Here is a 25,386-nt window from a genome sequence, read left to right as displayed (position 1 = left end):
GTATCCTATCAGATGATTTCGGCTGTTTGTTGAAGATATTTAAGAAAGCTCTGGTATTGCCGGCAACGAGCTCCTTTGAAAGAGGCTGGGGTGGAGCAGAACAGTGAATATTTGGGTTGTTCAAGATCGGTAGACTTTGGGACATTTCTTGCACCAGTTTCTGAAAGCTTGTGACCGGTGACTGTTTATTTCACTGTGTAAGAGCAGTTCGAAGACAAACTCAAGTTCAATTTCGAGGATGTGTAACTATGACCAAAAAATGGAGCTGTGATTGTGAAACTATGGATTGGATATCTACTTCTATTGATTCTGGAATCCAGAATTTGCATAGCACTTAATGCTTGAACCTTAATTTCAGCGACGCATGGAAAATAATCCTATATTTTTTGTGAATATGTCTCAAAATCAACGAAGAGGTGAGAGTGCATGACGACTATTGTATCTGGTCATGCGTGAGAAATTATTGTGTGATTCACTGAAATGCCTTTCTTAACCCATATTGGATGTCTTGGGGCTAGTTATTTTACTTTTATAGTTCTTTTGGTAATTCGATGCTAGTCGATAAGTACTTCATTATTTTAGCTATTCTAGACGATTCTTTATAATTATTGAGAGAGAGTGAAAAAATTGTACCGAAAAAGTTAGCCTTATTGCATTTAATTGCTGCACATTCGCATTCAACGGTCCCCTGTGGCCATAAACTAACTCCTTCTCCCCGCTAACATCTTAAGCACTTGATTGCCCAACTCACACACTTTCTCACACTCTTGCTCTCTCTCTCTTTCTCCCCTACCCTACCCACGGATCACCCTTCACCCACCCAACCGTGCACCACCACGGGGACAACCACGCGTTGAAATCTCCCGCAACATCCCCCACGGCCGTTGAAATCTCTCGTCCCGCCTTGCCTTTCGGCTGTTGAAATCTCCAGGCCGGAGAATGGGCGAGACCAAAGCGGTGAGGCCCATGAGAAGGTCCCCGCGTGACCTGCGCACCTCTTCGCCCGAGGGCGTGCCTTCGCCCCCGCCCTCGCCCCCGCGCCCCCTCGCCGCCCCCCTGGCGGTGCGCCATCTCCCGGGCGAGGGGCTGGTGGGGGCGGAGGGGGTGGGCCGGGCCCTGGAAGCGGAGGACAGCCCCCCGCCGCCCCCTCCGCCCCCGCCCCCGCCCGCGGAGCAGCAGCAGCCGACGGCGGCGGTGGGGCGGGGCGGCGAGGGCGAGGAGGACGAGGAGGAGGAAGAGGAGGAGGAGAGGGACGAGGAGGGGGACGAGAAGGGGAACGAGGGGGAGGACGAGGAGGAAGAGGAAGAAGAAGAAGAGGAGGAGGAAGAGGAGGAAGAAGAGGAGGAAGAGGAGGAGGAGGAAGAAGAGGAGGGCGGGGAGGAGGAGGACGAGGAGGAGGAGGACGACGAGGAGGAGGAGGGGGAGGGCGAGGAGGAGGACCTGGGCGGCTTCGACCACCTGCACCACCTCCACCACCACCGTCTGCACTTGGAGCGAGAAGGGGCGGCAGGGGAAGAGCTGCTGGGCGCGCACCGGCCCCCGCAGGGCGATGGCCCCTTCTTGCACCAGTTCCACCACCTGCACCACCTCCACCTGCACCACCTGCTGCACCACCCGCCCCCGCCGCCCGCCCCGCCACCGCCTCCGCCGCCCCCGCCGCCCCTCCTGCTCCTGCTGCGCGACCGCCACGGGGGCGGGCCCGCGTCACCCTCCGGAGGCGGGGGACCCTCGTCGCCCCCGCCCTCTTCGTCGTCGTCATGCCTGCTGGACGCGGCGGTGGCGCCCGGCGGCATCGGCGGGCCACTGTCGGACACCGAGGGCCACGGCGGGCCCCTGGAGCTGACGTGCGGCGCTGCCTCGCCCGGCTCGCGCATCCTCCACCGGCCGCCGCCGCACGGAGCGCTGCGGCCCACGCACTCGACGCACTCCTTGCCGCGCCATGGCCAGCCGCGGCCCCGCGCCTACGGCCGCAAGGTGAGCGACGCCGAGGACAATGGAGAAGAGGACGAGGCAACTCTCAGGGAGCTGCTCGTCAGGTGAGCTCACTGCCCTGTCTCTCTCATATCTTAGGCTGCTCTCCGACAATCTGGCTTTCTGCTTTATGCCTTCCATAGAGTAGTCCTGTCTGAATTTATAGGCCATACATGTACTATCATCAATAGCCGGCATGGCTTAAAGCCCATACATTTACAAACATGAAGTTACTCATTTCATAGCCAAATGGTAGAATGCCATACCAGATGGAAATGGACTTGGTGAGGATTACGTCCGCAGTCTGAAGTGGCTATCCTTGGTGTGTCTCAAAGCATCTTGAGGCATTCATGAAAACCTGTTCTTATTTTGAGTCTTGTTCACAGCACATGGTGGAAAGTTGGAATGTCTGAAAGTGGCCTAATGTCTCTCTTTCTTTTCTTGTCCCATCCCCATTTTGAGTCTTTGCCTTACTTCTTCCTGTCCTCCTCTAACCCAATCTAATATCCCTCACTCTTGAATGGAGAGGTTTCTGGAGGCCTTTGGTGGTCATCATTCATGCCATAAATGGTGAGGAGTCCTCTTACATGACGCTTTCCTTCAATTTCTAGTATGCCGATTAAGTCGGCTAGTCCTGAAAGTTACATACTTGAGACTATGTTAGCCAGTAATGAACTTTTGCTAAGTTACCCTCAATTTTTCTCTAAGGGATTAGGGATTTTATTTTGTTCCATCATGTCATTTTGAATTTTGATTCAAATGTTGCCCATTACCAACATGGCATTGAGTAGTGCACTCCTGACGAGGGGTCAAGTGTAATGTTATTGGATACATAGTTGTATCCCAACTTTTCCTGCCCCCCTTAGATACTTTTCATCAATGATTTCCAAGGATTTCCTGACACACTTTGTAACTCTTGGAAACCACTGTGAAGGGGAATGCAAAAGAATGAAAGATGCCATCCAATCAGGTTACACTCAACATCAGAGTGTATAAACGTGTATAAATATCCAATACTAATTGTCCTGATAAAAATGGGTGCACATTGATGCATCTGTAGAAATATAGTTCCTGACTCACACAAATGAGATTATTTGATATGTTAGGAAAGCCTCAGATAATTTTTACTCTTTAAGTGTGTAAATTCTTCACAGGAATTATCATTTGCATTTTCTTGGAATTGAGAAAGGACTCACTGATTTTGTGCCAAAGTCCTTTACTATGGAAGTTACAAAGGTTTCTTAATTTATAGCTCTAAATGAAAGTTGATGCTTTGATTACCCAAATGATGAACGAGCTGGGGGTTGAATTGTTTTGTCCAGCTCAATGCAAGTGATTTTTCCTGTGCAGAATGCTTGCCTTTTCTTGGAAGTATTTTACATGATGGATGGGAAGCAAGGAGTAATTAGCAATTAGGGTAGTTTTCTGGAATGGTTGATTACACTTAAACCTGCCTACACCGCAGCTTTCCCAAAGGAAATTAATTTTTTTCAGTGATGAAAGGCTTTTCATTTTATATGAACCTACTTGTGAATGCAATTGCATATTGTTTTTGGGCTTTGTCTATAAATGAAGTTCTAAAAATTAAAAGCATAGCTTAATTTCTGTAGGAATAGCATAATAGTTTTTTATCAGTAAAAATTTATCCTAATCATAAAATATACTCAAGTGCAGAAAGTCTTGATCACATTGGGCTGATAGGTAATTATTTTGAGATGATACTTCCGCTTACTCCATACTCTAGTACCTAAACATAGGTCTCATAATAAAATCACTACTACTTTAGCGAGAAAAAATTATTTTTTTTAGATATTCACTAAATGAGCTTAATTAATACTTTTGCCAAAAAAAATGATTTTTTTTATTTTAAAAAACTTTTTTTAAGAATTGTAATAATAGTTGATTGCTCTTTTCATTATTTCTCCAGTTAATGTATTCCATTAAGATCAATAATTTATGGAACACAAGTGGCAAAATGTGTGGTAGATAGGGTTTTTGTCCAATCTTTTTTACTGTGCTCACCTAGATTTTCTTTATTGCACACTTCTGTCAGCAATGCAATAGTTTAGATGGGGTAAATATATCGTGTATGGTATGCTTGTCAGGATTAGCATGATATCAGAAAGATTTCCTCAGTCCCGGATGAATGCTGTTCATCTAGCTATCTAATGGCCCAGTTTTTGTAGGAAAGAATAGCATTTGAATAATTAGGTCTTCTGGGTATTCCTCCATATAGTTTCACTGTTCACATCAAGGCAGTTTTACATTGACTCTTGTCTTTATATTCTGGGCTCAGGGTGTGAGACAGTGGTGACTATACATAGAATTTTATGAAGGAGTTCTGAGAAGAATTAGCGTCAAATTCATAACGTTATGGAAATCTAAAAGTAGTGATTCTAATATAATTTTTCACCCCTCGAGAGTCTTGTTGCTGTCACCAATTGTCCTTATTTCTTAGCAGTGGCTCATCCTTGGCCTCCTATTCCTCAACTAAGGTAGTGGCAGACCAAACTGAATTTTGGGTTTGTTATTAAGTATGACTTAGAATAGCTGGGGTTCTTTTGAAACATGTTTTTCATTCAGTTTTGAGGTGACAAAATGCATTGATTTGAACTGTGAGGCCTGCCATTGCCCTTGGTCGTGTTCATCACTCTTTGTGGGTGGTGTCCCCATTCATTTCCTGTGCAAGTGGAAAGAGTGCCTCAGTTAATTTAAATGATGTGTGCTCTGCTGTTGTTGTTATTGTTTGAGACTCTCACTTTCTTTCGCAGCCCTCTTTTCTCATTTGTGGACCTGCTTTTTTTATTTCGTCGCTGTTGATCTTGCCCCAAATCTTCCTCTCTGTCTCCCTAAATCCCATTTCTATGTCAGCCTTTTTCCTCTGATCTTTACCCAATGCTCCTTTTTGCCAAAGCACTTTACTGTTTTCCTTTTTCACTAGCTACTCCCACAATATTTTAATTCTAAAGTGTTAACCCTGATTGCACTAACTCCCTAGTTAACTGTATATATGTATGGCTACCTCGCCAATCTCTTACCCAGGGTTTATGACTGTATACTGCTCATGCTTAGGATCATGGGTGCATATTTAAGTATCATTAAAGATCTGCGTGAAGGTATAGTTTAGTTTTCAATCTAAGTTTAATGCATAAGATTTGTTGAGATAGAAGAATGGAATAGATTTTGTCAATGACACCTTGTTTGGCCTGGTCAGTTCCTTTGGAAGTATTTTTTTGTAATATTTCTGGGATTTTTATAATATAAATAACATAATGTTGAATAGAATCAATGAATATTTCCATGTTTTTGGTGTTGGAAGCCCATAATTTATCTGTCCACTGTGTATGAATATAATTTTATTTTGTGACCAATGACCGATGGTGTGAATGCAAAATGTGAAAGCATCAATTTCTGCAGGCAGTTGATCAAGGCTTCATATGCTACCTTAAAAATACTTCACTTCTATAATTCCTCACTCTGCCTAAAAAAATGACCTTTCTCACAATAATGTGAATGAATTCAATGATTCATTTTCTTTTAGAATCAAGCTATGTACCTCTTCAGATGTATTTGATGGAGTTATTTGACTTAAGACATTTTATACACTTCTTTGGTGAATAAATTTTGGACATACCTATTTATACAAGGGAAAATACATATGCTTTTGATATGAATAATTAAATAAATACCTATATGAGCAGTCATAAAGGTGCCAGATAGAATTTGCCTTTTCGGGTTTTTCTCAAATATCTCCGACTATTCTTTATACTCCCTTGCTCATGACACTCGAGGAATATAATGTTCGTACAGCCCCACCACTGCCTTCCATGGTTTATTATATGCTAGAAATTCTTTAGAGAACTTGTTGCTTGAGCAGCATAGTTTGCTTGTGCCGCATCATTTATTCATCAGTTTTGTGTAGCCGTTACATAGTTATAAATGAGATTCATCAAACATTTTTGCTTGCAGTTACTCATGTCTGTCATGGCAGTTTAAGATTGGCCTAGTTGAATACATAATTATTCTCCAATTTTGCTGTGGAAAAATGCATAGTAAAACTTATATAACAGGTTAAAATCACAGATAATGTCATTATGAGTTACGCTCAATAGTTAAACCAAGCAGAAAAATCTTAAGTCTGTCATCATAGTGATGACTCACTACCATTACAAATTTTAAATTTGAAACCGTCTTCCAATCCACCTTTTTGTGTCTACTTACTCCATGAACAGCTTGAGCTCATTGTTCTTCTCTAATCAGAAAGGACCTTTCCCATTTTCCCTTTATCGTTAAAATAGGCCATGATTTTGAGTGCATCATTGAATGCCACAATAAGGACTTTCATATTTTTGCACAACCAAAGAATTTCCTTGTACTAATGAATGTCGGTTGATAAGTCAATGGATCCTGACGATGGCTTGTGGAGACATACAAGAATAATTTAATAAAGCACTAAAGTAAATGTTTGAGGATCGTAGATTTTTATGCCTTCATCTCGGATATCGTACCTGCCTTTGACTGTCCATGAAAAAATTTATGCATGGCAATCTTATATGCTTGGTGTTTCTAGTTTTGCTTGCAATATTTTAACTCAAAAAGCACCTTCAAAAACCAATGACCCACATTGCCTGTTAGTCTCCAAGAGATACTTCAACTGAAGTATGGCTCTGTAAACCCACAGGTAATTAGAGAGCAGTGCTTCTTGCACTAAGAATCTTGAATTGCTCATTAAGTGCTAAGAAATAGAAATAACTATTTCTTCCAAAGTTTTGTAGACTTGTGGGCACTTTTTTGTTCTGACAAGGGAAGGTACCCTAAGTGTCACCACCACAGCATGTTCAAACTTTGCTGTGTAGTAGAAAGTGTAATATTAATAGGTAAGTGTTTTTGCGGAAGCGTCCAATGGGCCTCAGCTTTTAAGATATAATGAAATATAAATAAATATATATTGGCGAGAGAAATGTCAAGTAAAACTCCTTGGATTATGCTACCTGTGATGTTACAATACCAAAATATGATAGAGATACTGTCCCATTCCATATCCATATTCCATTGATTGTTGCTCATTTAATTGTTACTCTTTTTTTTGCCAAGGAACCCAAGTCATTCTAACCTATATTTTGTTTTCATCAAAATCTTTATTAATGATCACATTTCTATTTAAAGTGGACTTAAAGCTCATCATGATATCATAAAATGTCCATGTATATTTTCAGCAGCAATTAGTTCTTATTCTCCACCAGTGGCGCCGACTCCATGGGGCCTGAGGGGGCCCGAGCCCCCTCAAAAATTCGTTATGGGTGTGAGGAAAAATCAGGCTTGTCAATTTTCCCGAAGTCTCCAGATATCGAGATTCGAGTTGTCAGGGTTCTAATGTTGATCATATGACTCTTTTAAAATGCTTAAAAAACTTAAAACTCACTACTTATAAAATTTCTCGGGGCAAGATCCCCGGTTTGGGCCCCCCCAATATTTTTTGTAAGTCGGCATCTCTGTTCTCCACCACATAGAACTTTGCGGTGCACTTTGTCTACAGACTATTTGTCAGTTTAGCTTCAATTAACAACTGTTTATGCTGTCTGTTATTAACACTTCAGGGCATGAGTTGAAGTTAAATTTGTGCTTGTGAAAATTTATCATTAAATGTTTTAATTTCATGTCGTTCAGTACACAGTGTTATAATGAGAAAAAAGCTTCCACATAACAGTATAACTGTAAATTTCCTTGAGTAATTACATATAAAGGAGATTTTAGTTTAACTGTCCCTGGTCATTAATCCACATAATTAATTTTTTGAAACATTAAAGATCTAAATACTTAATGAGATGAGCTGATTACCAGCTGTAACTGCACTGATTATCCAGGCCAGATGTTCAGCATCATTCTGCATCTTTGTGGCCTCTGCTTAATGCTTGCCACTGAGACATCTTAAGTGAAGTCTGCACCAAAGATCCAACCTAGTCATGGCTAAGCCATGGGATGTATGTCTCCTCTCTGTTACTGTCAATTTCCAGTGTAGTGTCTCTACCTTCTTCTTCATGTGATGCATCTGGCTAGATTTTATAAACTAGGTCTCTTTATCTTTAAATTTTTCTCAACAATACATTATTCGAGAGGAAAGTCCACTTTCCTGATGAAAGTCCAGTATGGAGATGATTTTTATAAAATCCTTTTCACAGCCTGTTACCGTGTGTTTTAATCTCAGTTATTGATATCATCGTGCTGCTTGGGTAAAATTACAAAAGCTCGCTAATCACTTTGTAAGTATTACTCCTGACTCAACCTACTATGTATCTGCTGGTATAATCAGCTGTAGTCCCCTTTATTACTTAGATTGCCTAGATGCCTTCAAAGATTTTGGTGCACTCATGATAATCACATTATTTGGCTGCATGTTAGTTCTCCATCCCTATGGTTTTGGCGATTAGTTTTGATGACCAACTATTGATTAATCAGGAAATTTTTTCTCATTTCTACCTTTGCAAAGATCATTTTGGGCGTACCCAGGATCATAACTAGGGGGGGGTAAGCCATGGGATTTGGGATTTATGAGATTATTTCTTTGAAAAAATAGTTTTATTTTAGTTTCATTTCTTAAACTAATACGTATCATTTTTCGTGGGTTTAAAGAAAATTTGTTGAATACTTTTGTTTCAATTCAGTACTGATTTTGCTTAAAGACTTTCGAGATTTTTGCTTCTGGGGGGTCAGCTGCCCCCCCTACCCCTCGCTGGGTACGCCCATGTTTTCTATTGTGTGCATCTGCTCAACATGCCAGAGAATATGGAGCATAACTGATATGACTGACTGACATAATGACTCAAAGGATAGTATCAGTGAAAGTCATCTGATGCTCAAAATGAAGGAAGTGGCGATTTACTCTTCATTATGGTATCAAGGATGCATGGAGTGAAAAATGTTTCATCTTTCCATTGTCTTTAGAATCCAGAAATAAATGACGCATTGATATGGCTGCATTATTCCAATTATGTGTTGCTATGAATGAAAATAGAATGTGTACATAGGAATGGGCTGCATGTAAAATAAATTACATAAAAATCTCCATCTGAAATTAGGATTTCTCCTTTCAAAGAATCTTCCATTAAAAATTTTTTTCTATCGCAATTGTCTGTGCTCATGTCATTTTTCTTGAAGCATTATTTTTACTCATCTGAAATTTATTTTGCTTATTCACTTCTATGACAATAATTCAGGAATTTCAAAATTTTAGGCTGAATAATATTTTTATTTTTAAAAATGCTTCATTTTTTGCTATTTCCTCTTCTGCTTAATTATATTTAATTTGTACTGGTATAATTTTTGGGATAGCCAAATTTTCCTCATCAAACTATGGTAAAGTATTCACATGAAATTAGATTATAGAATGATATGAATTCTCGATAGCATCGATAACAGATAAATAATTCCTATCTTGAGTAATAGACCATTTATTTCTTAGGCCTGTCTATGTTAGGAGATGGAAATACATACTTGAATATAATAAGTATGTGCTCAGAGATTAAGCATCTTTACTTTTTTAAAGTGAGCAATGGGTCAAGCAATGCACCATGCATTCTTGTATCTAGTGATCGGTATCGGAAATCTATGGAGAAAATATTTATGATAAGCAAATCTGACATTATAAAATTGCTACCTGAAGTCTCAAATGAAAGTTATATTACCATTAGTTATTTAAGGATACCTTCATGTAGAGTGAATTTCATTTAAATTTCAGGTCGTACCAACTTCGTAAGACTTTTGCCAGCAAAAGTGGAAGTTGATAGGTGGATTAAGATCATAACATGTACATCACATATGTTTGTAGGTGTTCCTTGTTATAGTTTTTACCCATAACATTTGTCTATTGAGCTATTTTTGTGATGTGTATTGAATCATTAGTAGGAAGACCCTTCCCCCAAGTATGAGGACTAAACCTGTATTTTGTTTTGATAATGAACCAATATAGTCACTGGAAGCTAAACTGGTGAATTACTTTGCATGAATTTAAGCTCTATTTTACCCTGTAGACAGAAAATATGTAATTTAAAACAGCTAATTTTAGCCATAAACATGAATATTAAAAGTCATTAGCTATCTCACCACCTTAGTCTTTAAGGCAGTTATTCTATGCCATGAAACCAGGATGATGGTATATAATTCTACTTTATTTGCATATGTTTTACACCTAACTTTGTTTATCCCTTGAGGTGACCTCCCATTGCAGCCTCGTGCACACCAATCTCCTGATCTGTCTTCCTCCCATCCATTGTGAGATCCATAGTTTTCTATTCAGTGATCCTTTAATGACTGCAATTCCCTTGCCGAAGTTGAATTAGAAAAAAATTTCGTGGTCACTTGAGTTGCACAGCCCATAACCCTGCGATAGCACATTTCCCATCCTGCTTCAAACTCGTCTTCCATTGACCCCAACAAATGCAAAATAGCTCCTCTCCATTGCATAAGGGTGGGTGCTGCCTCTTAATTCAATGGAAAACAACATCCCCTTTGTCCTTCTTCACCCTTCTTTGATTCCATTTTCCTTTCTCATCCTTCTATATTTCTGTATGCACAGGGGCATTTTCCTTCAAACCCTTTTGTGGATATATTTTGTTTTAAGTTTGAAGCCTCCTTGGATCATGCACAGAATAGATGATGATGATGCAGGCACCATATTGCTTCATAAAAGGAGCAATTGTAGCCACTGAGGCCATTAGCACGCAAGTTAAGAACAAATTTTGGCTTGAGTGCCATTTAGTAATAATAATAAAAACAAGTTTGAAATGTCAGTATTTTGCATCAAATGGAAAGAGGGTTCGACGCTGTTTGTTGTGGGAAATGTAAGCTATGTAAGCAGCAGAGCTTGTCAATGCTAAATTAAGGGTGGCTGGGATTTTGTGTTGTATGTTTGTTTGTTTGTCTCTGTCTGTCATGTGGACACTCGTTGTGGTGTATATGGGTTTTGGGACGGGGAGGGGAGGGAGTTGGGGGAAATATTTGGGGCGCTACATTTTGAATCTCGTGGTTAGATTTGGAACTAAAAAGGGATTTCTTTCCCATCTCCCCCCTTCTCTCTTCTCTCTAGTGGCAGCGGCTTGGAGTACGGGTAAATATCTCACCACGTCTCTCTATATAAGTACATATAATATATATAATTTTATATATATTAATACATTTAAATATCTATATATCTTCTATTTTCTTCAATGATCATGGACATGGCATATATCTCACCAGCTGACAAAGAAATCTAGTACTGTGGAAAACAAAATTTTTTATTTTTTTTATTTTTCGGCCGAAATGATAGCATCATTCAAGGAAAGATGATTGTTTATGAAATTGTTGATGTTGAGATAACATCGTGTTAGTTAATTTTCTCCCATCATTGACAAATAATTGTGACCAGGGTAACGTCAAGAACGGTTAAGAGCTGCAATAATGTCAATTTGAATTGTTGCAGTAAATGAATTTGTCGTGTCATTTTCGGGACGCAGTTTGATTATATTTTAGCTAACATAAAGAAAATGATAGACCGTCGCATTTATTTTTTTTTTGACAAACTTTTGGAAAACATGAAAATCTATTTTGTGCATGTGAACTGGTAGTTGATTTTTTTCATCCGCTGGTGATAACTGTGGAAGATGTAAAAATTTGTTTTGAACTCTTTTGATGATTTTTGCTTTCAAGTTTTACTTTAATTTTGTTGTTTTCAACTTTGCCTTTATTTTATCTTTGTGATTTGTTGATGGGGTTCTTTTGTTGGCTCCCAAACGTAGTTTTACTGAAATAAATTTTAAATAAATACCTGGGCCAATTAGAAAGTGCATGCTCTATTGCGTCCTCATATTTTGAATGTGCCGAATAAGTCCTCCTACCCCAGTCTACTGTAATTACTTTACTTTTGCTTTTTCTTCTTTCAACTTTTTATGTCCATGTCTGCAAGTGTTTGTGTATTTGATGGTGTGGTCATATGTGTGTCTGTATGGGTGCAGTGGACTTGAAGCACATTATCCCTCCTCCATGTGTGCGCATAATGCTGATCATATGCCCTCTCTCTGCATTGCATTGCCCTCCAATTGGTCTTTGGCTCTTCCCTCTCCTCTGTTGTTGCTCCTCCTCCCCCCTCTTCTATGTCCCTGTCTCTTCTCGTTACTATCGCCTTGTGTTTAGTCCATGTTGATGCAATATGTTCCCTATTAATAATTGTGCCTAACTATACCCATAAAATCTGTGGGCTTCTCTGAGGGCTCAGTGAAGGAAATGTACTCCTCCTCGATCCTTAGTGATTTGATATCTTTTCCATAGTATACACATCTAAATTGCTCCAGTCTGTGAGCAATTATGTTTCAGGTTGTATAAAATTGCAACTTCTGTTATCCGTTGTTAGGGAAATTCCTCCAAAATGTGTATTTGTTTTGTTGATTTCTGCATACTTCACAATAGATTGAAGGTTCTTGGCTGAGGGCTTGAGCTCTCCCACTACTGCCCTCAATGAATTTTTTAACTTATCCTTACACACCATCTGTGGTTTCTTTAGCCTCACTATAATGTTTTTTCTGTTCCTTGCCACTCTGGACATCTTTCATTTTGCCTATGGGCACTGCTAACAGTTCTAAAATGGTTGTGAACACCTTAGCTCATTACACACCTAGCACTTCTACTCTAGGTAGTATGTTTAAAAGTATTTGGTGGTATTCCTAATTCATTTTATATTCTTCTCCATTGTTTGGAAGTAAAATTCATCCTCACTGTCCCATATTACCCATCTCTCTTTTTATCTCCTGTGTCCAGAGTGGCAGAGACACATTTTTTAAGGATTTTTAACAAGTATCACCCGGACATTTTGAAATTTTTGTGTTTCAGTCTTCGTGAATAATGGCAACCACCTCTCTGTGCTCCTGCCCTTTTTCTATTCAGTTTCATTCTCCCATAGTCAGATAAGGGATGACATTGGTCAATTGTTTCTTCTATGTATATCTATTTCACTGGAAACTTTTTCTCTTAAAGCTCCTTGAGGGAGAGGTTTTTACTTGGTTTTTGTAAATTTTTCTTCTTATCTGAGCTCTTTGTCCACATAATTGCTTTAAGAGCTCTCTGAAGATAAATAAGGAGTCAAAATGTGAGCCCAAAGTGAAATCCAAGTGTATAAAGTAAGGCATTGATCACGGTGATTATCTTCTACAAATTATAGTGACCTATGCTTTTTGAAAAGCTGTGCTTTTGTGTGCAAATACGTGTGTTTTCTTGCCCATTGCCACCCATCACCTGATTCTCTCCTTTCCTCCACCCATTTCCTCCCCTATCTTTTTGACATCATCCCCTAACAAATTTAATTTTCAAAAACATCTCATACTTCCCTCCCTGGCTTCAATATCATCACTATCCTGTACATAACACCTGTAAACATTCCATTTTGGCATCATAAAATTCAACTCTCATCATATAATTTTCATCACGGAAACATGTTCCCAAAATTTCTTTTATTATCTCTTTTCTTTGAATTATTTTCTTTTCGTGCTCATTGACAATGTTTAATCAATCTACATTTATATTATATATTTTTATTAATCTTAACTCAATTTTGTTTCTTTTGTGCCTAAATTCTTGATGTATTCCAATTTCTGATTTTTCCCTTCTCTCCCTTGTTTATTTCAATTTTGAATGCCGCTACAAATTATTCCAACCATAACATATCATTGCAAAATCATATTACCATTACAAAACTGCAAATGCCATATTTTTTTTGTATTCACGCTGAAACATTCTCGTGTGCCACCATTGCACATTGCTCAATCGGCACGACCATTTCCCCCTCCCCTCATTCGCTACCCTCCCCACAACTCTCCCCATCCCTTGGACAACAATGAAAAACTGCTCTCCCTGGTCCCTGTCCCGTCCCTCCTGCAGTCTGCAGAAGCAGGTGACAGTGATGAGCATGAATCTCAACGACAAGCTGGACAAGCTGCAGGGGATGGGGGTGGGTGGGGGAGGCAGTGGGGGTGGGGGGGCTTCGTCGGGGGGCGTCGGTGGGCACCACCACCACCACATGCACCACCTGCACCACGTGGAGACGTCGGTGGCGCTCTCGGAGATACGCACGCAGCTGCAGGAGCTGACCAAGTCGGTGGAGTCGTGCCAGTCGGAGGTGAGCGAGGTCAAGCGGGACATGGCGGCCATCAAGGGGGAGCTGGACGCCGTGCAGCAGGTCAAGGAGGAGATCGAGGAGCTGCGAGAGTATGTGGATCGGCTGGAGGAGCAGACGCACCGGCGGAAGCTACGACTTCTCGAGCAGGTGAGTCGAGAATGTGCATAATGGGGTTTATTCTAATGGTTGAGGTAGGTTTACATGGAGCATTTTTTACAAATCTCATTAGCCTGTCTCCCTTCCATGCTATATTTTGCTCTTCAATTAATTAGGGATGGACGGATCTAGGATTTTTTCAGATCCGGATTCGAATCGGATCCTTGATTTTGGGAGCCGGATCTTTCGGATTGGATATTTTTGGATCCAAATGCATTTTCAAATTCCTACTATTAAACAAAGTAATTATACAAGTTTATTCTGGGTACATACAGTGAAAGGGATGCTTTTTAAATTTTCATACACATTTTAATATTTTTATAAATTAAAAATCATTTTTATAGGCTTTCAAGTTTTTTTTTTTTTTTTTAAACATTTTCACATGCTCAGGAGCTAAACTGTTACGCTTGGGTTTGGAAAGGAAAATAGTAAAAATTTTCGGATGAACCACTGACCAGTGGCATAGGACAAGAATCGCATACGACAGCGCATTCGAAGAGAGAATCAAAACTTTTTCCACCCTTATGAGGCATTGTATTCACTGAAGCTATTATTTAAAATTTCGGATCCAGATCCGCTGTCTTCCGCGACTTAGGATCCGATGTATCCGATGAAGGATGGATATTTGGATCCGAGGTATCCGATCATCCCTACACTTAATGTATCAAAGCGATTATTATAACTGTAGCATCACTTGACCCAATGGTGTTTTTTTTATTCCTTCTTCCTCAACATGGCTTCTGGTACAATAATCCTTTGGTTTTTTATGTCTGTCAACAAGATGTCAATTCAGCCAAAACACTAAAGAACAAAAAAGCAATTAAAACAAATTGAACTTCAGAAAATGAAGTAAAGATAACATTTATTCAAACATGTATAAAAGTGATTTGAGTCATTGAAAGAATATGCATCGCAATTCACATTAAGACTACTCACTTTCATTGTATCTATAAATCCTATTTTTTTCCTACCCCTCTGCTTACTGACATTCCTCCCTCTAATACACTTTCAAGCATCTCATCCCTGCTTAATTCTTGCTCCATCCAGGCCCTCGGTCTTTTCTGAATCTCCTCTAGGAATTTTCTCTCCTCACCCTCTATATTTATCATTCTTCCTTTTCCCTTATCCTCTCCATCCATCTCACCTTCTCCATTCTCTTCCATACCCTAATTTATATTGTCTCGAGTTTTTACTTGTTCTCTTGTCCTCAATTGTCCACATTTCCTAAACATAAAGGTACATGACTCTAGATCAGACTCACAATAAGGTGTTTTGCTCTTTCACTTTTCTTACAATCCTTAGGCCTGGTTACACAGTACATCAACATATGTGAGTTTATGTCTAATTGTATGAATACTTGAATGAATGCAAAAATGACACCATGTAGTCACCCAACTTGTATGAATGCATGCACAGAAAATAGAACTTGTTCTGATTCGTTTGCTGCAATTGTACATCTTCTGTACCACCAAAGTCATCCATGCATTTAGGCACTAACTCTTACAGGTTATTGTACTGTGTAACCAAATGCATACAATGAAAATTTCATAAGCTCTTATGTTATAAAATAATTCCCACATTTTATGGAATAAATAATGAAGCTAGCTATCCATGAGTATGAGGTTAATTTCTGGTCATTAAGTTAATTCATGTAAAAATAGGAATTCAGCTGCTTGAAAAAAATTATCTTTGTGGAGAACATCATAGCTCTTTTAGTTACCATGGCTCCAGATGGCTATGACTGCTCAAGAAGGGAGGTTGAGGTTATTTTTCCTTCACAATTTTATTCCGCACTTATACCTATATCCCCCTCCTCCATGTATTTCCCTCTCCTATATTTCCAGCAAAACACCTTTTTGTGGTTTGCCAGTTTAAGCAGTTTTTGACTCTGATACAATTGAGGATGCATATATAGAGACTCAGCTAGATGCCCAATCATCTGGAAAGCCTGGAGGGTTGGGAATTTTTACTAAGTTATGAAATGTGAAAGAAAATGAAAAACAAACATGGAAAAATCTTACTTTAAAAATTAAATGGCTATGCATCCTCTTGTCTACGGGTGACCATGTTATAGCTTGTGAGGATTTACTAGTAGCCATAATGATATCTATTGGTGGTCACTTAATTATTGAATTAACAATAGAGGTAATCCAGTAGTAAAGCTCAAGTGGAGATAAATATTACCAGAGCAGTAAACCTCATGCATTTTTCAGAATGGAATTGGTATTTCATATTATCACCAAATTTATCAAATATTTGCTAATACATACCAATTAATTCAGGTGATTCACTTTTTTGTTGTGTTCAAATTTATTTCTTATCGTAGTATTTATAGATTTTTTCAGGTTTGATTTCCAATTACAGTCAGTGATATATAAATTAACATTACATACCTACTCTGTAAATGACATAAATAACTATTCTATCACATATGTTTTATTAAAAACTCTGGGATTTTTGTATGTTGTCCATCAAAGTCAGGGAATTTCAGCTTAATATTCAAGTGACTACCCTGTGTAATGAACTCTTCTAATGTACAATAGGTAATAACAATTTTTTTACTTTTACTCCACAGTAGTGGTGGCTGGGGGAATGGCAAAGTTTTCCCGCTATTTCCTAGTGTAAAGGTTTTTTTACTGAGCCTAGTACTTAAATGTGTTTATACAGGCATCATCTTTAATGGTATACCAAATTTACTCCCAGGTAGAACCCTTCTATCAGGAAAAAATATAAAATCAATTTCAAAATAGCAATATTTAGCCTTCCAGTATCCAAAAATCTTAAGTTATCACCTAGAAATGACTTTAATTTTGCCCATGCTCCTTTAAATTCTAACCTCCATGTATATATTTTTATTTACCTTTGAAACCTACCCCTAAATTATTTCCTTGCTTTTTATTTTATATTTAACAAAACCTTTCCTTTCACACTATTTAAGAAAAATTTTATAAGTTATATATATTCATGATCTATCACTTCATGAAGATTTTATTGTTTTGAAAAGTAAAGAGCCCTATATTCTTTAGTTAAATACATGGGCAGTAAATGGTTTTCTTTGCAAACTATTCATAGTTATTTCATGCGAGTCATACCTAAGTTAAATTTCTACAACTAGTGGTTAAATGTGCTTATACTGGCATCATCTTTAGTGGTATTCCAAATTTAATCCCAGGTAGTTTCTCAGAAAACATTGATTCTTGGATTGAATTGTAAATATTTATATAATTTCTCCTAACTGAAGAGTTTTGCATTCTGAATGCTTTTCATGGTACATGTATAAACTGTATTCAGGTTAAGAAGGTTAATGGTTCAAAAATAATAGATTATGCTAATTTTTTCTGCATTCATTCCAAGTAACTTTTTAAGCAACACATAACAGATAAATTGTAAATATTGTTTCAAACCCTCTGAAATGTGAATTTTTTCTTTCCAAATATTTTCATATCTATGTACATAGCTGTAAATAATTGCTGTGCTTGACAAATAGCTAGTGAAAATACCTTCTTTTACCTTTATTTGTTGTCTTCTGTAGAGAAACTTTCCTTTAGTATTATCAGCACAAAAGTTCCACTTAATCATACATGTGCACCACTTACTCTTCATGCAGCATAGGCTATTATGCAGTGTATCTGAGTTATTACATCAATCAGATACATACCTATACTCTCAGATAAATTCATAGCTCTTTATTACCACTCAAGGTGCATCCATTGACATAATATTAGTTTGGCTGTATCAGAAGGAGTTTTGCTTTTTTATGCATGTGTACATAAAAGTGTCTCCAATATCCCTTATTCAAATGAACTTTCAATTTAAAGGATATGTTAGCCATGGTATCGAAAAAAAATCTCTTTTTCTGCAACACATGACCTTTTTCATGTAGTTGTATCGATGTCTACATCGCATAGATTTCTTATGCGCGCATAATTGTATCGCACTATGTGATTAATTGGAAATTCGTTTTTTTTAATTTTATAGTACATATTTCAAATATGTTTTCTGCTGACAGTGGCAGATTGAGGAGGGGCAGCTACTCTCCTTCCCCTGTAATTAATGGAAATGATGAAAAGGTGGCAAAATTTTAGGTAGCTCTCCAAGTGAAGTTTTCATTTTACCAATGTAGTGAATAAAATTAAAAATCACTCATAAATTTCCAAAAGCCATCAAGTCTATGCTTATCATACCTCATATGCAGTTTTGCAGCAGAAATATGTTCCATACTACCAAAGAGCCGCTGATAGTAATAAACTGCCCCTATACAATACTTTAATCTGCTCCTGTCTGTCAATGATATGAGGGTTATCTTTAAGATGTATAATTTTTATCCTCTTCCACTAAAGCAACCCAGAAAATGGATGAAACTGCAAAATATGCGAACACAGTTTCATTACACGGAGAGCATTGCAACCTTGTCACCCGGGCATAACTTGTTGAAAAAATGTGCAGCGAAATAAGGGTTCTCAAAATTAAATAGCACTGTATCATGACTTAGCGGTACAAAAATCAACTGCACTTTAGATGTTATAGGCTTTTTTCCTCTGGCTGATTCAGGAGAGGGGAAATTTACCCCAAATACAAGGGAATAAGTTTGTTGGTCAGGCTTATTCCTGACGTACTACAAGTTTTGAAACTGATTGTCATCAATTGATAATGCTCTGAATTTACTCCCGGTTAGAGGCCTTTTATCAGGAAACAAATAAAAAAAAATTTTTTTAATGCAAAATTTATCATAGAGGCGACATTAAAATCTTCATTTGGCACCTAAATATGTATTGGGTGCTGCCTGCCCTCCCCATTACTTCCCCTTCTTAAATTTGACAGGATCCACTTCTGGTTAGGCCTTTTCTTTTTTGCTTAAGCTTATTTGGGGCCTGTCATTTGCATAGGAACCTTGGAAACTTCATTTGTAAAGAAGTACATACATATATTTATTATCAGTCAAATACTTTGATTTGGCCGGAATAGAAAGAAAGAAAGAATATGAACTCTCTACTTATACTTTTGCATGCAGCAGTGCTTGTCACCATGAAAATTTGGTCAGAATACTTGACGTTAATTTAATTACACGATAGTGTTTTACACAATTTATTTGGTGTAAATACCTATAAATATTGACAATAATTTTGAAATGGAAATTTCTCGTATAAGTGATTGAATTAATTTATCTTACCTTTGTAATGATGAAGGAAATGTGTGCTTCCAAATATGTAGTATGGTACAATCTTTCTTTTTGCTTTATAACTTACACAGAAATTACTTGTGATTTTTGGTGAATCTCAATGATTCCTTCCCAGTCAAGTTGATTACTTTCTTCATTATCTCTTTGATTTTTTCAATTTGTTTTCTATTTATATTTTATATTTCGAGTATTTTATTTGTCTAACATCCTTTATATATTTTTTTTACTTTCAGACGTTATATTTTCATCCTGATAGTCTTGCATTGACGAGTTTCTATACAATGAGATGTCATATTGAAACAGCCTATCATCCTGATTTCTGCTGCTTTTGTTATATTATGATGTTAATCTCAATGCTCTGCATCTCTGTTTCATTCAAATTAATGATCAGTTTTTGATGGTAAGTAAAGTCTATCCTTGTTTGGCAGGGTTCACTTGATATTCTTTTTTGCTTCTTTATAGCCCCCTGCTTCTACTACGTATTAAGAATTTTTTTACAAATTTCATATGCGTTTACCTTGGAAAGTGATACCCTTCTCTTGGCAAGTGACAATTATTATTAATTGAACTTATTTAATTTGAAATTTGCAAAGTTTTTCATTCCAATTTCACAGCTAAATTTGTATTAATATTAGTGTAAATGACATTTGTTCAATATCCATCACTGATACTGCTTTAAATTTACATATATAACTTGGAACAAAGTAAATTTGAGCACCTTTGGCTTTGATAGCCCTTGATTATTTTCGGATGCTCATTCGAAGTCATTATTTTTACACCTTGTTCTTATAAAGCCATTCTTAGAAATGCTCTCATGAGGAAATTTTATAATTCTTAACTGTAATACAATAGTATCAATGAAAGTTCTTTTTCTTTCCGTTAAATGTCAATTTTATGATTTTAATTTCACAAGAGCATGCTTGCTACCATAATATGGATTGGTTTTCATTACATAGGTTACATTTGACCTACTGCAATTTTTGCTGATATTTTAATGTTTTTTAAAAATGTTTTGGTTTTTTTCTCTCCATTATTCTAGGGGTTTATTTATTTGCATTTTTCTTCATTTATGTCCTTGTTATGTATTGAAAATAAATTCTTTGCATTTTATTTCTGCATTATTTTACTTCCTTTTGCCTTAACCATTCTTGCTTTAAAACTGCTCCATATAGGGAAATATATAGTCTCAGAATAATTGGCATCAGATCAAAATATGTTAATGCTCTGTTTAAAAATCTTTATTCCCTTCCTGTAATTGGTCCATAATTGAAGTGTATAACTACTGTATTGGCTCCAAATAGTAACCTTGGTTTCCCCATCAGTGTAGTAACGGTACGTGCTAGAATTTTTGTATAATGTCACTCTATGGTTACAACTAGTGTGTATGGCCAACTATTTTTCTAATGTTTTGTACTCCTCGTATGATTTTTTTGCCAAGAAAACAATGTAAACCTAATTTTAAACTTGGAGCCAAATATGAACATTTAATTACATGTGTGTCGAAATAATTGTTCAATGAGATGGTAGCCACAAACCATCAAAAGGGTTATGTATTTGATAAATTGCTGATATTTTATAGTATACTGATCTTGGTTCTTGATCTCCTAACATATCGTCTGAGAGATGATTTGTGGACAAAATATCAGCTGGGCATAGGATAAAAAATTACTAGTTTTTTACAGCAGCTTCTTTAACTCGATGGTAATTGTTATTTGGAATGTGTTACGTATTAATATTTTAATTTTCTAAGCCATTTAGAACAAAGCATTTGTTATTGTGATGCTTTTCCTGGGTTGAAAAGAACTTGAGCAAAATATACTGATGACAAAGAAATTAATTTTATGATGGCTTTTTCTAATTGCTTAAAAGGTGATATGCTCCCATTCACTTACTGGAGTGCTACGTAGGGATAACCTGTGATTTTCACATTATGCATTTGCAGATTTGTCATTAGATAATTAAGTGCCTTCAAATAAGTCCATACATGTACATATTATTAAACAGCACCTACCAAAGTCTCCCTGATTTTTGTTGGACTGACCATTTTTCATTTGGTATGGAAGTGAGACATAGAAGAATGAAAGTCAGGTGAAAAAATACACAAAAATCCTTTTTTTATTTCTGTTGGTGGAGAGACCATATTTAAGGCTTATATCTCATGTGTATTTATGTTTTTCTTCCCTCAAATGAAAAGATTTTGTTGTGTAAAATTTTGAAAATGATTCACCTCTAATTTGAACTGGCATTAGCACTATTATCCCATAAACACCATTATACCATTATTTACTTTAAGAGCAAAAGTACTTGAGTACCTATTTTTATTGAAAGCTCAAAGTTTCGGTGTTTGTCAAATTGTACAGATATCTTAGTCGCATTTTTGCAGGTTACCGACTGATTGATTTGGGATTTTCAAATACATTTATAATGTCAAAACTATTGAAATCTGTTGTATATTTTCCTATTTTGGTGTTATGTATTGAACAGCAATTTTTGGTTTTAAAGTTAAATAGCAATGCAATATGTAAATTGTTTCTGTAACTTTAGTTGGCTGCATCTCGACATTGCTTGTGACATTTTTCAATCCCTAATTCGTGAGAGTCTAGCTCAGTGAAAGGGTTAAAAAAAATATAGCTTTTCTTAATCACAGATTCTCAGAGAGTTGCTTGGTTTTTTTTTAGATTTCAAGGGTAAGAGATTACCTTTTATTGCCTCCATTGAGAAATAACATATGTTTTTGTTTTATGTGTTTCCCATGCTTACCATTCTATTGATCCCACTCCATTATTTCTCTTTGAACTGTATGTTTTCATATGTTTGTGTAAGTTGGTTGTGTGGATGTCAGTAATAGATTTGCATGTGTGTTGTTTCATAAACGTGCATATGAAAGTTAAATATTTTCTTTGATGTTGCTTTCTACATGACTTCCCCTTATGTCACTTTCTTCTATATTGGGCTTGATATCTTTAAGAACAAATACTATAAAATTTTCAGAATGTTAGTGATGTACCATTAAAGCCATCAATATGATCTGCTAGAATAATTATGGAAACTTGACTCAACTTATGAAACTTGAATCCTATCATTTAAAGTGATACTATAACTGTACATTTTTAAAATCATTATTCATCATTTTTTTATCATATTTTGAGAGGATTCATATGCATGTATGGTATGAAGATTGGTTAACTCCAAAATTTTACTTACAAATGTGAATGCAGTTAATCTTGCTCTGAAATTGGTTTTCTCCATGTGCTTCTATAATCAGTCTAATCTATTTCTTCATTTTCTCTCGTTTTACCTAAAGGGCCTGACCTTCTTCCTCTCGTATGCCATCTTTTCTGCTGTCTTGGGCATGTTCCAGTTCGGTTACAACACTGGCGTGATCAATGCTCCAGAAGGGGTAAGGAAGTCACTCAGGGAAAATGGATATATGTATTTAATAAATAGCATGTGAGATAAATTGAGCGTGAGAAATAATTCTCATGGACTGGGATTCTAAACAGTGACCTATAGCTTAGTGGCCTTGTAAGCCAAATGTCAATGGTATGATACCTAGTCCATGAGAATTTTGTTTTCAAGGAAGGATTCAAAGTTCTTATTTGGCAGAGTGAAACTCCATTTGCTACCCACTATAAAGCGTTACCATCTCACCTGGTGACCAACAGGGTGGAACTTCTCCTGAAGTCTCATCTCTCTTATATTGTCATTCTGGATGGGTACATAATTGCTATTACATTCATGCCAAGTTTTACACCGCTTCTCCGCTACTCTAATGCTCTGTGCATGGGCCTTACTGGGTGCATTGTTGTTAAAATTCTAGTGAGTGAAACCTTCCCTCAATGAAAAGTTCTCCTCGACCAATTTAATGAGCCAGAGCTATAATTATGTCACCAACTCATGAAAAGTGGGCGGCAACTTTTGTGTTCTTTATTTTTAACTTATGAGCGAATGATTGAAGGAGGAAGTTTTTTTTCCTCGCTACTCATCTTTCCCTCACATATACCAAGCTCATGCCTAATGTGAATTTAAAAAAATTACGAGGAAAAACTTCAATAAATTAAATTTCCAGAGGGACACCAGTGAAATAGTGCTGCCATTTTTTTATGGGACATTTGAAACCAATGAAAATGAGTGGAAAGGTTCATAATATAAAAGTATAAGAAAATACAAAGAGAGAAACAGCCATGCCCAAATGAATGGGTGCATGGACAATTCAGTTACTGACGTGGCAGTTGATATGATTTGAAAGTTTTCATACTGCAAAAGTGTTTTTCACTACTGTTTGTTTGACCTTCAGGAGTGTAACCACATGTTTAGCCAATGGGCTCGTTCACTAATTTTCTTTTACTGTAGAATAGGGAAGAGTTGGGAAAAGAAAGATACATGTATTTTTCTGTTTTATGATCCATTGCATTCTTCTCAAGCTGTTTGTGGGGAAAAATTGTCAACCTTAACTCTTATGCAGTTAAGTTGATTAAGTCATTAACTCATATATGCTAAGTGGTTCACTGCTTCTCCACTGCTCTGTGGCATTGTGGATGGGCCTCAATTCATCCATTGTTATTTATACTCTTGTGAGCAATTCTTTACCTCTCCTTGAATGATTAAATGAACAATGCAGCCATAATGACATCACCAAGCCATGAAAAATGGGAAATGGGTGGCAACTTTTGAGTCCTATATTTGAAACTAATGAGAGAATCAATAACGAAGGAAGATATTTTCCCCACACGGTATCTTTCCCTCACATCTATTGAATTCTTATAATGAATAACAACTTCATGTCTTTAGTGAAGGACCCCATTGTAAATTTAGTATTGGTTTGAGATTCAACTTTTTTGTGGCTTTCTTGAGGCCTCATCTCACTTGCATTGTCATTCTGAAAGAGTAATAACCATAGCATTCAGCTAGATGAGCCTACATAAAATTGCCAAGAGAATTAAAACCTGGAAAGTGTGGTGGTATGTGCAGATATCCCAATGGCTCTAGGCCCATTTTGTGATTCCTGGTCCAGGAAAATTGTTTTTATTTCTGGGGAATGCAGCATTTAATATTTTATATGTATGCCATTTTTATGGCTGGTATGAAACCAACCGGAATAAGTTGTGTAAGTTACTCATTCACAAGTTTATTTTGGCATCAAACCAGTTTTACTCTCTTGAACCATTCATTATAAAACTGCAAGCACTGAACTCAATGAAAACTATAAGGAAATGGAGGAAAGTAGATTGGTGAATGAAAGAAGAATGTGTGCTTTTTGCATGATGTGTTCCTTGCTGAATATTGGGATATTTATCACTAATGTCAGAAAATATTGAAGGAAATTGTGGAAATCTAAAGATTAAAGACTGAATTTTCATGGGGGAGCAATGGAGAATAATCAATTTTTATTCAATTGGGTACCAAGGAAACCTATGACCAAAATGGAAACAATAGCTTGTTACAGGAAATCTATTACAGTGAACCAAGTTTTACAGGAAATAATAGATTCTGTCATATGTTGTCCTTAATATTTGCATGCTTAACATTATAAAAATTTTTCCTTTGGCCTCAGAACATCGAGAACTTCATGAAGGATGTGTACAAGGAACGCCATGGGGAAGACATTCAAGAGGATTCGGTAAAACTCCTCTACTCAGTGGCCGTCTCCATATTTGCCATCGGAGGCATGCTTGGAGGATTCAGCGGCGGTATCATTGCCAATCGTTTCGGAAGGTGAGTGATAATAGTGTTCTGTTTTGACATCAAGTATTATGGAACTCATATATGTGTGGAATTGATGGGTGGATTGGGTAATTATGTACCTCTTATGTACTTTGTACTTCCTTCATTTCATTGGTTAAAAATAAACCAATCAAATGTGAATTTACGAAATATTTAGGGAATAAATGTTGAATTCATTGGGAATGCAGTTTTTTACCTTTCTTATTTATACATA

The 25,386-nt window shown here is 37.2% G+C and overlaps 1 protein-coding gene across 9 annotated transcripts in view; it reads left to right on the top strand.

Annotated features, from left to right (window-relative positions):
* Positions 1-25,386, top strand: part of LOC124159351 (glucose transporter type 1) — a 338,182-nt gene that overhangs the window by 261,736 nt on the left and 51,060 nt on the right. For 5 of the 9 annotated variants that reach the window (XM_046535109.1, XM_046535110.1, XM_046535111.1 and 2 more), the window contains exons 1-3: positions 13,989-14,260; positions 22,753-22,848; positions 25,003-25,163. In XM_046535109.1, coding sequence (XP_046391065.1) covers positions 14,015-14,260; positions 22,753-22,848; positions 25,003-25,163 — 503 coding nt within the window. In that variant the 5' untranslated portion in view covers positions 13,989-14,014. Of the gene's footprint in view, positions 1-13,595; positions 13,940-13,988; positions 14,261-19,766; positions 19,849-22,752; positions 22,849-25,002; positions 25,164-25,386 lie in introns of those variants that run through there. The other 4 variants (XM_046535114.1, XM_046535113.1, XM_046535117.1 and 1 more) reach the window with 3 other exon arrangements.

The sequence above is a fragment of the Ischnura elegans genome, chromosome 5 (assembly GCF_921293095.1).
Source record: "Ischnura elegans chromosome 5, ioIscEleg1.1, whole genome shotgun sequence".
Lineage (NCBI taxonomy): Eukaryota > Metazoa > Arthropoda > Insecta > Odonata > Coenagrionidae > Ischnura > Ischnura elegans.
The sequence above is the reverse complement of the archived record's forward strand: the minus strand, read 5'-3'. Positions and strand labels throughout refer to the sequence as shown.